Consider the following 14,023-nt stretch of genomic DNA (forward strand, 5'->3'; position numbering starts at 1 on the left):
GTGCTCAAGGCAGGGACACCACAAATCTCCCATCCCAGCTGGGCACCCCTTGCATGCACAGTCATTCTGTGTTTGTCCTCTTTGGTCAGGGAGCTTTTGTAGGATGTGGCACAGCACTAACAGGCGAGGCTGGAAAATTGAGCTTAAGGAGCAACCTCAAAAGCTCCTGGGAAACATGGCTTTTAGCAATTTGGGAAACTAGTGAAGAATAGAGCTCTGAAATCTGTGTTTTAGAGAACAAGGAAACAACTTCTTTTCTAGATCATCTCATTTGAAAAAAGAAACATTTTTTGTTTTGCTTATTTTGCAGTTGTTAATTTTAGATGACAGCATAATTACTTCTTGTTAATTACATCGAAAACAAACGTTAAAATTAACCTAAAGTGTAGATTTTTTTTGTAGTAGGAATCTCCTAAAGTCATGCTTGAAATGTATCTGTTACTAAACAGTGAAATCAGAATTTCAGTGGAAAAGAATGATTTTGTCAGCAGTGCTCGCTGTAAGGCTGGCAGGAAGCAGTAAATGCTCCTGTGTTACCAGGCTGTGCACGTGTGCTTGTGTATCAGCTCACATAAAGGACTTAACAAAGCCACCTCAAACCTCAGCCTTGAATGGTTTAATTGTTGTTGGCGTTTTCCCCACGGTTAATCTACACTTGTAAAAGCGACCCTGATGTGAGGTTAGGATTTATCAGCACCGGGCACCCCACACTAATTGGTTCAGCTCTGCACTTCACTGCCGAGGTGCTTCTTCAGAGCTCAGCTGCTGGGAGCAGTTCCCTGCTCAGAGCAGGGGGAAACACTCCTGGGTGTGGGGCTGATCCTGCTCCCAGCTCCACGCTGCCTGCAGGCTCCTCCTCAGCTGGGAGTGCTTTTCCTGAAGTGGAGGAGAAGCCTGACTTCTCTCTGGGCCTGCTCTTTGTTCTGAATGAAAAGTGCCAAACACTTTGGCAATAGGCATTGCTTTTCTACAGCAAAGTTTTATAGATTCTGCAAAACTGTTCTCAGTCAAGAATTTTGGGGTTTTTAATACTTCAGGCCAGTAATAGTTTTTTTGTATGAATGTTCTAAAGTTTCTTATGGAAACCCTGAATATTTGCCAGCCTGGACTGAGCAAAAATGGTTTAAGCTGGTGTGTAGAGGTGTGTGAGTGGCAGAGGCTGATGTTAACCGTGAGTGCAGGGGAGGGATGGGGAGTTCCTTCTCTGCTGTGCACACCCTGAGGGTGTCTGAGCCTGGCCACCCTGCCTCTGTACCTTTTCACTGCTCCTCATAGAATCTTCTTCCATTCACTGCATTGCCTTTGGAAGTGAACTGGGAATAATAAAAGCTTTGTGTAAGTTCACTGTGCTGCTGCATTTTGAGCACTGAGTGCAGCCTGGTTAACAGCTTGCTTCCCTCCTCCATCTTGAAAAGATGTAGGGCAAGTAAGGAAGTTACAGCAAGGAAAATAAAGATGGTACAAGGTATCAAGTGGCTGTTTAGAGCTATTATCTGAGTAGACTAGGAAGGGTCCTGGATAACTGAGGAAAAATGTGCTAAAAGTCAGGAGAGCAGATTTTGTCTCTTCAAACTTGCATTCTGGTAATTTAATATGAATTCCCTTGTGTATTATAAGTAGTAGAAAATCCCATATCCCCCTCTGCTCATGAAGAAGCCAAACCAGCACACATGACCGTCTTGGTTTACAGTTCTTTTGTATAAACAATACCTTTCTGCTTCCATATTGCATTCCAGATTGCTCTAGTACTCAGTGCACTGTGCTAAAGACAGCCTGCAGTGGCTCTTGGTTGCAGAGGCCACCACCTCAAGGAAAACATAAAAGGTGCTGTGCTACTGAGATCTTCCAGTTGTGCATCCCAACTGGGCAATGTGCACATCCATGGCATGGCAAGAGATACCAGTCCTTGTGTCCTCAGGGACACAGTGCTTGCATTTTTCTGGATTAGCCATGGGCCTAACTGATGAACTTTGGAGATGCTTTGGCCTGGGATTTCAGGCTGCTTTGCTGTAACAGCCACCTCTGAAACACGTTCCATAGTTACCCTCAAAGGAATACTTTCTTGTGAGTGTATTTGATGCTGACTCCTTTACTATGCAGCAAAGAAGCCTGGATTTAAGCTTGTTTGTGTTGTCAGGTGAGAAGGAAATATGATTACCTGTGCTTGCCTGTTTCTTCACAGTTTTATTTAGTTTTTAATGTTATTTTCCTGAATCTGATTTATTTGCCTTTCCCTCTTCTCAGCAAAGCCTAGTTTAGGACTACCAGCTACCTGCAACCATGGAGTCAGATTCCTTGAGCCTGGAATACCTTATGTATCTATCCATTTCTCTGCACAGCTGGGAGCATAAGGAAGAAGAGGGAAAACAAGATCAGTGTTAGCAAATCTCCAGTAATAAAGGAAGACCTTTAAAAGCATTACTGAAAATAACAGGAAGAAGTGCTGGAGGTATTAGATCCCTAAATGTGAGGGGTTTGGGCACATTGCACAGTTCCTGTGGCTTGGAGTGATCTTTTCTGTTAAAAGAGAAATTAAAAGATGGAGCTAAAGTAGGTGATTTATATTTTTTGCTCCTAGTGCCTATAAAATTAATTCCATTGCAAATCCATATTGTTATCCAGTGTTGTTCTGTACTAGGAAATTTGTTGGAGTTTTGCTTTTAAACTCCAACATGGAAGATCAACAGTGTTTCAACAGTTTAAAAATCACATCATTATTAGGAAAATACAGTCAAGCTGCCTTCCTGTGCTACTGCTAGTGTGAGCAAAACTCAGCATGCTCTGAGACTGAGTTCAGGAGTGAGCAGTGCAATTAGCATTTGCTGTAAGGATGAATCTGGTCTCACAACAGAGTTACAGAATCTGAATTGTGATGAATAATATTTTGAGTCTGTAGCAAAGTTACTGCGCAGAAGCAGTGTACCTTCAGAGCTGGTTTGGGCAAGTGGTGTGTGTGATCATACCCATGTAAGGCAATGTTTTGTGCTACTGGTAAACGTGCAAAGCCTTTTTGCTGCTTAAGCATATGGTGAGTGTTCAGTTATTGTATTTAATTAAATAGATGTACCCCAAGACTCTCTGAGACTGTGGGTTGCACTCATCCAAAATGATACAGAAGTTTATATATCTGAGTAATAAAAATTGTGCTGGTCCAGGTGGTGATGTGTGCTTTTCTGGACTTCACAAGGGAGGTGCTAATGGGAGCACAATCACTAATTACATAACATGCTTATATTATTATTCAAATATACCCATTTTAATTGCATTTTAATTATCTGTCTTTACCACACCAAGAACATGTCCACAGCACTGTAGCATGCTGGGTATAGTGCCACACAAATGTAAATACTCTGTGGCCCTTGGACTGCATCCTTTTCTTCCCTCTTTCAGAACTTCATTTTTTCTGTGAGTGGATTTGCAGCCTCTCTAGTGATGCCACAGCTGGCAGCCTCTGTTGTTGCAGTGAAGGCTATAACTTAGCAGAGCAGTAAAACACGAGCAGGGGTGTGATCCTGGAAAAACACATTGTTCAGGGTGTGTTCTGTAGGTTGGGACCGAGTGCCCGAGCAGCAGCAGAGATGTAATCACACTGCCATCTCTGGAATGTGCAGAGACAAGACCTGACGAGTTGGGAAGCTGCTGCTGTAGCCTTGCTGCTCTAGATACAGCCAGGAGAAGGTAGTGCAAGTCCAGGAGCTGCTGCCATAATAGCTCATGACACTTCTGATGTTTCGGCCTTTCCTGATCATGGGGGAAAATAATTTATCTTGTCAACTGTTCTAGTTACTGGTTTTTGAGTATTACAGGGTAACCAGAAGCAGTCTTCCTGCCTTTCTTCCTGATCTGATAGTTTTCTAGAAGCACAGCCTAAGCTAAAAAAGCTCTTCAGACTAAGAAAAGGAACTGTGAAAGATTTTTCAGCAGGCCTTCTCTTGCCCTGATGATTGCCAAGAGGTTGTGACACTGTACAGTGCATAAAGCCAGGATAATGAGACAGGCAGGTTGGTATCTTCTGTTAAATAATTTCACTGTACTGAAGAAAAGCTCGTGCCAGTGCTGCTGTCTACCCCAGTTATTAAGCACCTGGAGCTTAAAAAGCTTTTGAAAGATCCCTTGAAATGTGAAGGGTGCCTATGCACACTCTTCACCAAGAGCATCAAGTTGTAATTTTGTTGGATAATTATGGGTGTGTTGTTAGTGTCCAAACTGAACTCCAGTTCATGCAGTCTTTCATCTGACACTGAATTATTCATAAAGCAAAGGGTTAAACTGCTGAAAGCAGGTAATTTAGTCACTCTTGGTATCAGTAAATTTTTGGGGTGACTTCTTCAATGGCAGCCTAAAGTCCACTGAGGAGTTGTATTGATAATACCTTAAATGCTTTTAATGTGTCAGTAGCAAGTTAATCACAATTTTAAGGATTTTAAGAGTTTTGTTTTGTAAAGTGCCATCAGACTGCTCCTGTCTTTGAAGATCAGCAGATAAATAGGTTGCTGCAGCAAACTGCTTAGTTATAGAGCACATTCTCATAGGCTATTTGTTCTCAGCTATTTTTCTGTCCACAAAGTTACATTGTACCTCCCATTTATTTTCCCATGAAGATAACTGTATCAGTGGGATGAAGCTTCTGATACTATTTACCTTACAGACTGGTATTGTTCATGCATGGTGTTCAGGGGCTTCTTAGAATGTAACTGCTTTGTTTTATCTAAGAATAGAATAATCATGTACTCTATTAATACAGTTTTGTTCCCATCCATTAGATACATTGGGACAGTTAGAAACCAGTCTGACCATCCTGTGCTTTGTCAGAATGTCCTCTTTGGCCAGGCAGACCCAGTGCTGGGAATGCAAGGCAGCAGCAGCACAATGATTGATCAGTGTAATAATAAATGGTGGCTGCAGTGTTGTTACTGTCTGTCTAGTCATTGCTACATATTCTGTGGGCATGGCAGAGATGAGTCTGCTTCCAGGAAGCTGTCCCATCCCAGTTCTTCATTTGCTGTCTTGTGTAACATCATCTTCTGTGGGAGACTTGCAATTCCCAGTCAATAATGCAATAATTACTTGTTTCAGATGACAATTAGAGAGCAAGAGACTTCCGTATAATACTGCTTCATTTTTGTTTTGGTTTGTTTTTTTTTTTTAAGGTATAATGTTGACTGCTTGCTCTTTAGTAAATAAATGTCTTTTCTCCTTTCTTTCTAAATGTAATAGAGCAAATTTTGAAAGGATTGAAGATCTTTAAACCTTATTTCTCTACCTGGAAGTCCTCTTGCTTCCTATGCCCCTAATACCTCTTTCCCTTAGTCTGTAAGCTTGGCTCTGCCTCCTGATACTTCTCTAGAAGCTTTTTCCCCTTAAGACTTGGTCATTGTCCTTCATAACTTTCTTGTTAAGGTACATACATTCCTAGCTACACCTTTTGACTGGATCAAGTAAAGAGCCATTAAAAAAGAAAAATAATAAATGAAACCAAAGCAAATTTTCCACAGCTTTGCTAATGGGAGAATTAACTTTTAATTAAGACAAATGATAAATAATATTTACAAGTAATGGAAACACCCATGACAGCAGTTATCTACATCTTGATCCGTAGGATCATGGGGGTTTCTGTACTTTCTTTTTCCCTCCTCCCATTCTTCTGGCCAGACTAATCTCAGTCTCTGTTACTGTTTGATACATTTGAAATGTTTCAGGTAAATTGCTTTATTTTTGGATGCCTTTTGAAAGGCAGCCACAGTACAGAATTTGCTCGATTCCTCTTCAGATTTTTCATTATAGCAACCTAGGACTGTCTTATAAAGATGAAACTGTGGAATGCTTTTCATTTAATTCCTTTTCTCTTGAGTCCCTTTGTGCAATAAGTGGTGTTTGTATTCTAACTGCAGGTAGGGATTAGAGGCCAAATAGTTTCTCTTACTTTGGAAAAGCTGAGTTCTTTCAGAGCAAGTGAGGAGAAATTTTTGCACAGAACATTTCTAGTAGTTCAAAGATTGACTGCTGTAAATGAATTCCATTCAGATCATGGAGTTGGGAGCTTGTTTGGCTTATTTTGGTATGTGTGGTTGTTTTGGTTTTATTTTTTGGCCTGGCTATTTGGTTTTTTGTTTGTTTGGTTTTTGATTGTTCTTTTTAAACCCTGCCCTTCTGGGAGCCACTCTATTCATCTGGCTTTTAGAGCAGTGGTTTCCAGACTCTGGGAGAAGCAAACTGCTGGAGCCCAGAAGTTTTCCTGTGAGCTGTTCCAGCCACATGGAGACCAATTCCACAGGAGTGCTGCAGCCCTTACAGCATGGCCTGGGCAGGCTGTGTCCAGAGTGCTGAAGTCACCTGTTGGCATTGTTGCTGCCAGCTCAAGGCAGCCAGGAGAAGGTAGTGAGGTACTCAAGGCAGGTATTTGTTCATCATCTTTTTCATATTTTTAAAACTTTCTTGTTTGCTTTGAAGAAGCAATTTTCTTGCTTTCTGAATCTCTTGAGTGTCCTTTTTGCACCACTACAGTTTGGTAACTGCTTTGGAAAGTGTGGCATTTACTGCTTGCTTTAGAAATTTCTCAATGATGTATTTTGATATGCTGCCCAATAGCTACAATAGCAAGGATCAATTTGGTGATTGAAGAGGTGATATTTATTATAGCACTTGAAATCACAGAATGTTTATTCATTATGATTTCTAAATTTTTTTTTAATTTGTGTGCTATCATCCATGTCAGGCTGGTATTTTAAACTAAGAACTGAAACAAACCTTTAGATATTGATTTATTTAAAATACTGCTACATTTTAAAGTAATAATTGTTAAAATTTTTGAAGATATTATGGTTTGTTCCTCAATAGATGTTCTCTAGTGAGTGCAGAGGGCCATGGCTCTGCTGGGCTGCCCTGAGGGGGTGTGACAGCTTTGGGTCCTGACACTGAGATGCAAAGCTAGACCTGGGCTGTGTGTGGAGCATGCAGTGGATGTCCTTGATCTTGATGTAGGTTGACAGCTACAGCATGGGTTTTGCTCATTTGCATTCTTTGACTTTATTCTTATCTCCTGCCACTTGATATTTTTGCTCAGTAAGTTCTTTTCCCGGTGTTTACTGCAGGTTCATTCATCCACTGGAATTCACGCACCCCCCCTTATCATATCTGCATATAGTGTTGTATTTAAACAGAAAAATGCCCTTTTAAAACTTTAATGAAAGCTTTGTTTCTGGAATGTCCATTTAGTCCAGCAGAAGAGGAGAAAGTTGTGTTGTTTTCTGCTTTCCCCCACTAAAAGCAAGACCCAGGATGTGAAAGTTCATGGTATTCTCCAAGCTGCTGGCAGCAGTGAATGACTGACTCCCTTCAGGCTGCTGATGCTGCCCTTGGTGCAGCTCCCTGCTCGTTTTGGGGTTGCAGTGGCGCTGCTGCCTGGAGAGCTGTGCAGGGGCTGTAAAAGCCCCGGGTCCCGGCGATTTCCAGCGTGAGGCGGATGTGTGTGATAACTGTAACCAAGGGTTTAGTATCACCATCACTCCTCCGCTGTGGTCTCCGTAACCTCAAAAGGAAACAAATGTTTCATAACCTGCTGCCGAGACTGCTTCAGTTTCTCCTCTGTGGCTGCCAGCTCCCAAAGCTAATGACAAACATTATGGATAAGCTTTCAGACTTTGACTATGGCAGTGCTGTGAGTCATGACTGAGAGCTTAGTGAAGTTACAGCTCGCTGTGATCGTGGTTCAACAGAGGCAGTTCCTGCTGTAGTGGAATCGCTGTGCTTGTGCAGTCATTCTGTAGCTTTTGGCCACACGTGACTGCAAACACGTGTTTGTGCTGAGCAATGTGTCCTGCAGCTTGGGGACAGAGCACTCTGCTCTGCTCCTCTCCTAGAGCTGCATTTAAGTTATGCCAGAAGCCACATGAACTCGACAAAATTTTTTTCCCCTTTCTCGTCAGTAGGAAAAAAACATGGCAAACTGAGATTCCTTCCTTGTAGATTTGAATTGTTGTGAACAGTAGAACAACAGAGCAATGTGTCTTGCTGTGACACTTGAGTCCATATTATTAAGCTGAATCCGCCAGAAAAGCTTTTTTTTTTTTGAATACAAGAGTTTTTTTAAAAATCAGTAATGCTCTTTTAATTCTGATTGCTTAATACTGTGAGTACTTGAATATGATAATACTGATCTCATAGTCCATAGCAAGCAGATTTTTTTTTTCATATATATACTTCCTGTAGGGTCTGTCATTATAGGGCAAGTTTATAGTTCAGTTTTTCCCTTCTCTCTCCCTCTTTCCCCTGCAGCAATTGCCACAACCATTTTGCTTTCAGGCTTTCATCTCAGCACTTCAGTGACAGACTTACTCAATGGGGGATGAGAAGTGTGCACCTGCAGAGTCACTTATATATAATCCAATAATTTGTTTGTGTAAGATGACTGACATTTCTTATCAGCTTCCCAGACTGTGGTGTCACGCTCCAGTTTTGTTCCAGTGTTTAGAACTTATTAAACATCTCAGTATTTAGACTTATTTCAGTATTCATGGTATTTCAGTAACTAAGTGAAAGCTCTTTTTTGTGTACAAACTCATCAATATCTGAAATGTCTCTTCTTGGAAGTTGTCTTAGCCTCCAAACTCAGAGATCCCTGTAAACTCTTCAAGGTGTATTTTTCATTTGTAACACAGTGCCACGGGCAGAGAGAAAAAGATATGTGATGGTAAATGTTTCAGAAGAAATTGTCAACACTATTTATCATGTTGCCGTGCATTCCTTTTTGTAACAAAAGTATATCTACAGAGGTTTATGTGTTGCATTTTCAGGAGGTGAAAAATAAATGCTTACAAACCAGTTTTTAGTGTCTACAATTTTGCTATTGAAAGCTGTATTCATTGAATACTGCAGTAATATATTTAAAGAGTTAAAAACATTTCCTATTCCTAAAGTCACTTTGTTGTGATACTTCCTTAATTGATGTGGTTTATGTTAACTTCTGGTTGATTTGTGGACTGCATCTCAAATTTATTCAGGGCTATCATTAAAACTGGGTATTCTGGTGTGGGAATGGACAGATGACCTGAGTGGAGTGATGTTGACACACTGGTTTAAGCTGCATTAAAGACAGCAGTGTATTAAGTAGTATGTTTGGTAGGAAGGTTTTCCTGGCCAGTGTGGACAGGTATTTTTTCTTTTTCTTAATCCTGTAATGTATAATTTGAATAAGTCTTTGGCATTGCCTCTGCTTGAGGCAAAGGAAAACATGTTTCTTAATTAAACCTTAGTATGATTTTACACTTCTTTCCTATGAGCTCTTAAAGACAGGAGAGAAAAACACAAATTACAGGTTTTCAATGCTCTACTAGAAAATGTATTTTGTTATACTGCTTGCTAGTACATCTGTTGAAGAGGGGCTGTGTTTTGTTTGTGTAAAGGATTAGTTGACTTTTATTAGTAGTTAAAATATTTCCTTTGTTCACAGTAGCCAGAAACATTGATTGGTGTTATCTGGTTTCCATGTCTGAAAGCTGTATCACAAACTTTGTGTCCATCTATGTCAGAAGAAGCAGCAGGGGCATTCATCATGGCTCATTTGTCTTATCACTAAACAGTATCTCAGAAGCTGTCTCTGTTTAAGTTGATTGCTGTTGCTGTGATCTCTAACTCCTCATACTTTCAGAGAATGTAGAGCAGTATGTCATATAAAGCTTTTTATTTTCTTAATTAAGATCAGTTCTTCCCCGTGAAACATGATGTCAATATTTAAATTCCCTGTTTAAAGATAATATTGGATATGCTTTTAGTGAAGAACAGAACTATTCCTAAGGGGTTTTCTTCAGTTTGTTTCCAGATACTAAGTTGCCCTGATGATAACTTTAGGAAGAAAAATAATTTTTAAAAAAGTTAGTATTAATTTAGTGTAAACAATTGTTGCATTTTGAGAACATGCTGTATGCTTCTAGAATGCAGTGACCCAGAGGATGGCTTTCTGTTTAGACTAGCACGTGCTGTTAAAAGGTTCAAAAAGCAGGGGGGAAGGCAGGATGTTGAAATGAAATTGGAGATCTTTCCTTCTCACTCTTGATTTTTGTCATTTTTCCTGCTCTTAAGTTGCAGGAGTTCAAACGTGTCGCGCCATAATTTTGTTGTAGTAAATCTTTACCTTGCTGTTCTGCTGCAGCGTTGCCAGTGCCAATTGCTGCTGAGGGGGCCTCTGAGGCTCTGCCACACCTGAGCCAATCTTCTGCACACCTTTTTCTTACAGTCAAAACTTCAAATCATGCTTGATTTTGCTTTTGTTCTAAAGCTGAGAATTTAGGAAAGTGCATGTGTTAGTGCTGCAGTGTGTGTTTCACAGCTCACCTTTTGCTGGTACCTCAGTGAGATCTGCTGCACCCTAATAGTGTCCCGAAGCCGTGGGTGAGCATTAAGTTGTGATCCAGTGTAGCCCTAATCCAGGAGTAAGTCTCTAACCTGAGCTGTTTCTGTCGTGCTGAGGGCAGAGGTTACTACTTGTGCGGATTTACTGCGAGAGTAAACAATCACTATAGAAGTGCTGGGTGTGAAAGTATCTCCGTGTGTGCTGTGAATTGGAATGAGGCTGCAGAAGCGGGGTGTGCTCTGAGGAGAGGGAGCGCTCCGGAGCTCCTGCTGCACTTCTCCCGTGCCTTATCCTGCCTTTGCTGGGAGCTCGCTGGCTTTTCAAAGACTTGGAGACGATCACACAGCGATTCCTGGTGTGCTTGTGTACAACACTTGTTTGTCTCTTTTGCCCAGGAGACTCTCAGCCGCTGTCTGGTAGAAGGCAGTGTCCGGGCTAGCTGGCAGTTCTTGCAAACAGCCGGGCACCCCAGCCCGTGGGCATCCATCCCATCCCTTCCCATCCCATCCCTGCGTGCCCGTGAGCAGCCGGAGCCGCCCGGAGCTCGGCAGGGCCGCTGGTGGGGCCGGCTCTGTCCAGGGTGCTGACAGGCAAGGGCACGGCCGGGCTGCTGTGCTGGGGCTGGGATCGTGCCGTGTCCCTTGGGAATGGTTTCCATCCTCTGGCACTGGTTCCCTGCATCCCCAGCAGTGCACATGGTCAGTAATTCGTGTTGCTGACTGATATCGTGTGGAGCTTTTGGGTATAAAACTGCTCCTGGTTACACAAATCAGTGACCTTGAGGTTTTTGAGGGGTAGTGGAATATATAAGTTAATAGCATGACTTGTACAGCTATGAGAAACTCATCAGAGCTTTTAAATTAGAGTGTCTTTTAAGTAGTGCTTGTCCTTGAGATGGTTGCAAGGGCTTATAGGTTTTACAGTTTGATGATACAAGCCAGTTTAGTTTATCCAAGAACATACCCACTTTTCTGGAGTCATGCTGAAACTGTCCACTGGCTTTTGGTGTGGAAGCAGTGGAGGGAGATGTTGTTCAGTTGTTGGAGGAATCAGGAAGGTGCTTGTTCAATCACGACAATGCAACTTGGAAATAGTGTGGTTCCAGTTCATCAAGTTGTCTCACATCTCTTGGTTTAGTGGCATTTACATATGTAATGGTCACTGGAGCAAAACTTAATGGCAGTGACGGCTAGAAACTGGAAAATGTTATGTCTAAAATGTTCCTTAATCCTAAATTATTTCCTTTCCAATTTTCTCCAAGTAAGATTTAAATCTTACCATTATATCTGATTAGAGGTTCAGTTTTTTTCTTACAAGAACAGTAACAATGAAGAAGTCTTAAAGTAACTTGTCAGTTTAGAAAGTCTGCTGTTAGAAACTTGAACTCATGTAAAAATTTTTTGCATTCTAAGAATGCAAGAGAAAGTAAATAAAAAGTTCTTATTTAATGAGACTTGATTATGAGATACTGATTGCAAGGCAATCTGGAAACTTAAAAGTTGGTTTATGTTCTTTGTGTCTGTATTCCACATTAATGTGGACTTTTTTCTTCATCCATAAATATTCACCTATATGGGGATTTTTTAAAGACACATACCAGTACAACTTTTGAGCAATAACTTAAATAAATACTGTTCTGTGCAAGTGTATGCTATTCATCTGTCTCATAAACACTACCTGAGACAAAAAAGTTAACTTCTAATTATTAATTATGTGTTTAATTTTTACATACTTTTTTTCTGTCTTAGCTGGAGATACAGATGATCCTCCAAGAATTACTCAAAATCCTGTCATTAATGGGAATGTAGCAATGGCTGACGGACATAACAACACTGAGGAAGACATGGAAGATGGTAAGTAAATATTTGATGAACACATGGTTTGTTTGGCTTCTTTAGTTTTGTGATTTTGAGAGAAAGTAGTTCATCTCTTACCTGTGTCCTGTGATCTGCAGCTCATTAAAAAAATGAATCCCTCTGTAGTCATGGCTGCTGGTTTTCTGTCTAGGCATCCTTTTGACATAGCTGTACAATAAGATTAGACTTCTGAAGGATTGGGATTTTTTTCTTGTACCCTTTCTAGGTACTCACTTAAAAATTGCTGAAAGTGCTACTGTCCATTGTTATGTTTTGTGATGCAGCCCTTTAAAGGTGCTGCAGCTGGGCTTTGCTGAATAGTAATTTTATCAGTTATGCAATTCCTTCAGGGTGTTTAGAATCCTTATCTGTCCTGCTCTCTTGTCAGGTGGCAGCTGTGATCTGGTTTTGTCTTTGTGTGGTAAGTCAGTGGTAACTATTCTGTTGATGAACATCTTTTGTTTTCAGTTCTGACACCTAATTTTACTTGCAAAAGCAAAAGAAAAATTATATATTAATGTCCTGTTAATAAAAGGGACGTGTTTTTGAAGTCTTTTTCTTGGTCCATTAAATGAAAATAAGGATGTACAGTTTGTTGCAGAGGATCAAATAATTATAACTGGGTATATTCAAAGAAAGGTAACAAGTTTCTAAATCTGTTATGTTTAGTAAGGAAAATGTGCAGTGATATTTCTTTTCTTAGGAAGGGATATGGGCAGGGACTGCTCATTTTGAAGAATGAAATAAAATTGAGTTGGGAGAAGGGAAACATCATATGAGTGGGGTTTGTTCAATATTTTGTGCTGTCTTGTGAGAGTACATTTAGGACTAGGCTAAAACATTTAGTTCAATTTGTGCAAAAATATTGAGTGATTTTTTTTCAGAAAAATCAGACTTTGAGGTTAAAGGTCAAAACAGTGCTTATTTTAATGTGTTCAAGAATATAGAATACTATAGAAAATAGTAATGTTCCATGAAGAGAATAGGATTTAAATTCAGAACAAAAGCATCTCATGCTTGAATCACCTCTGTATCATTGGCAGAGATAAAGTTTTCTATGACCAGAGTCTTGCAATTAAAGAAAAATGTAAACTGCTTAGCCTGTGAATTTTATTTGTGGGGTTACCTAATCTCATTCAGAGGGTTTTGATTTATTGCTCAGAGTCTGTTCTTATCAAAAGCTGTTATAAAAGATGTTAAATGTCTGTCAGGCCCTGGTATTTAGAGGGTGACAAGGGAAGGCTACATGGGTTGACACCAACTGGCTAGAACAGATCTGTTTGAGCTCTGTTCTTGGTAGGGATGTTTATATGTAGAAAGCCTGGTAATGTTTGCTGTTGATACAACCAGTGCATAACACATTGGTGAATTAGAAAAATCCACTAGTTGGTCTGTATATACTTGCACAAATTAGCCAAAATAGGGACTTAAACTGCAGAAATAGCTGAGGGCGAGCAATCAGATATTCACCTCTTCATTCAGAATAACATTGACCCATTAGCCAGATAATTGCTGTGAACCTGTTTGTATCAATTCCCAACTCTTTGACTCTCAGAACTGGGTATTAAAGGTGCTGCACTAGGGAGAAAAAGTATCTGAAGGCATTTGACAGAACGTTTGTGGGAGCTTCTCATGCCTTTATGGACTTCAGCATGGTCAGGAGCTTGGGCCCACTCTGCAGTGGGACACCCTTCAGGCTTCAAGTGTCATTATTAAGCAATACTCTTAATAGTTCCTCATTATATTTGAATAAGGAGTGTCTGGCTACATGTTGGTGCTGCTACAGCTGTGCATTGACACAGATAGAGAAAAGTGTTAT

General features: G+C 40.5%; 1 protein-coding gene across 1 annotated transcript in view; it reads left to right on the forward strand.

Annotated features, from left to right (window-relative positions):
* USP7 (ubiquitin specific peptidase 7) overlaps window positions 1-14,023 on the forward strand; it is a 69,068-nt gene that overhangs the window by 18,323 nt on the left and 36,722 nt on the right. The window contains exon 2 of the mRNA XM_058035316.1: window positions 12,097-12,201. Coding sequence (XP_057891299.1) covers window positions 12,097-12,201 — 105 coding nt within the window. The remainder of the gene's footprint in view (window positions 1-12,096; window positions 12,202-14,023) is intronic.

The sequence above is a fragment of the Melospiza georgiana genome, chromosome 16, assembly GCF_028018845.1.
Source record: "Melospiza georgiana isolate bMelGeo1 chromosome 16, bMelGeo1.pri, whole genome shotgun sequence".
Classification (NCBI taxonomy): Eukaryota; Metazoa; Chordata; class Aves; order Passeriformes; family Passerellidae; genus Melospiza; species Melospiza georgiana.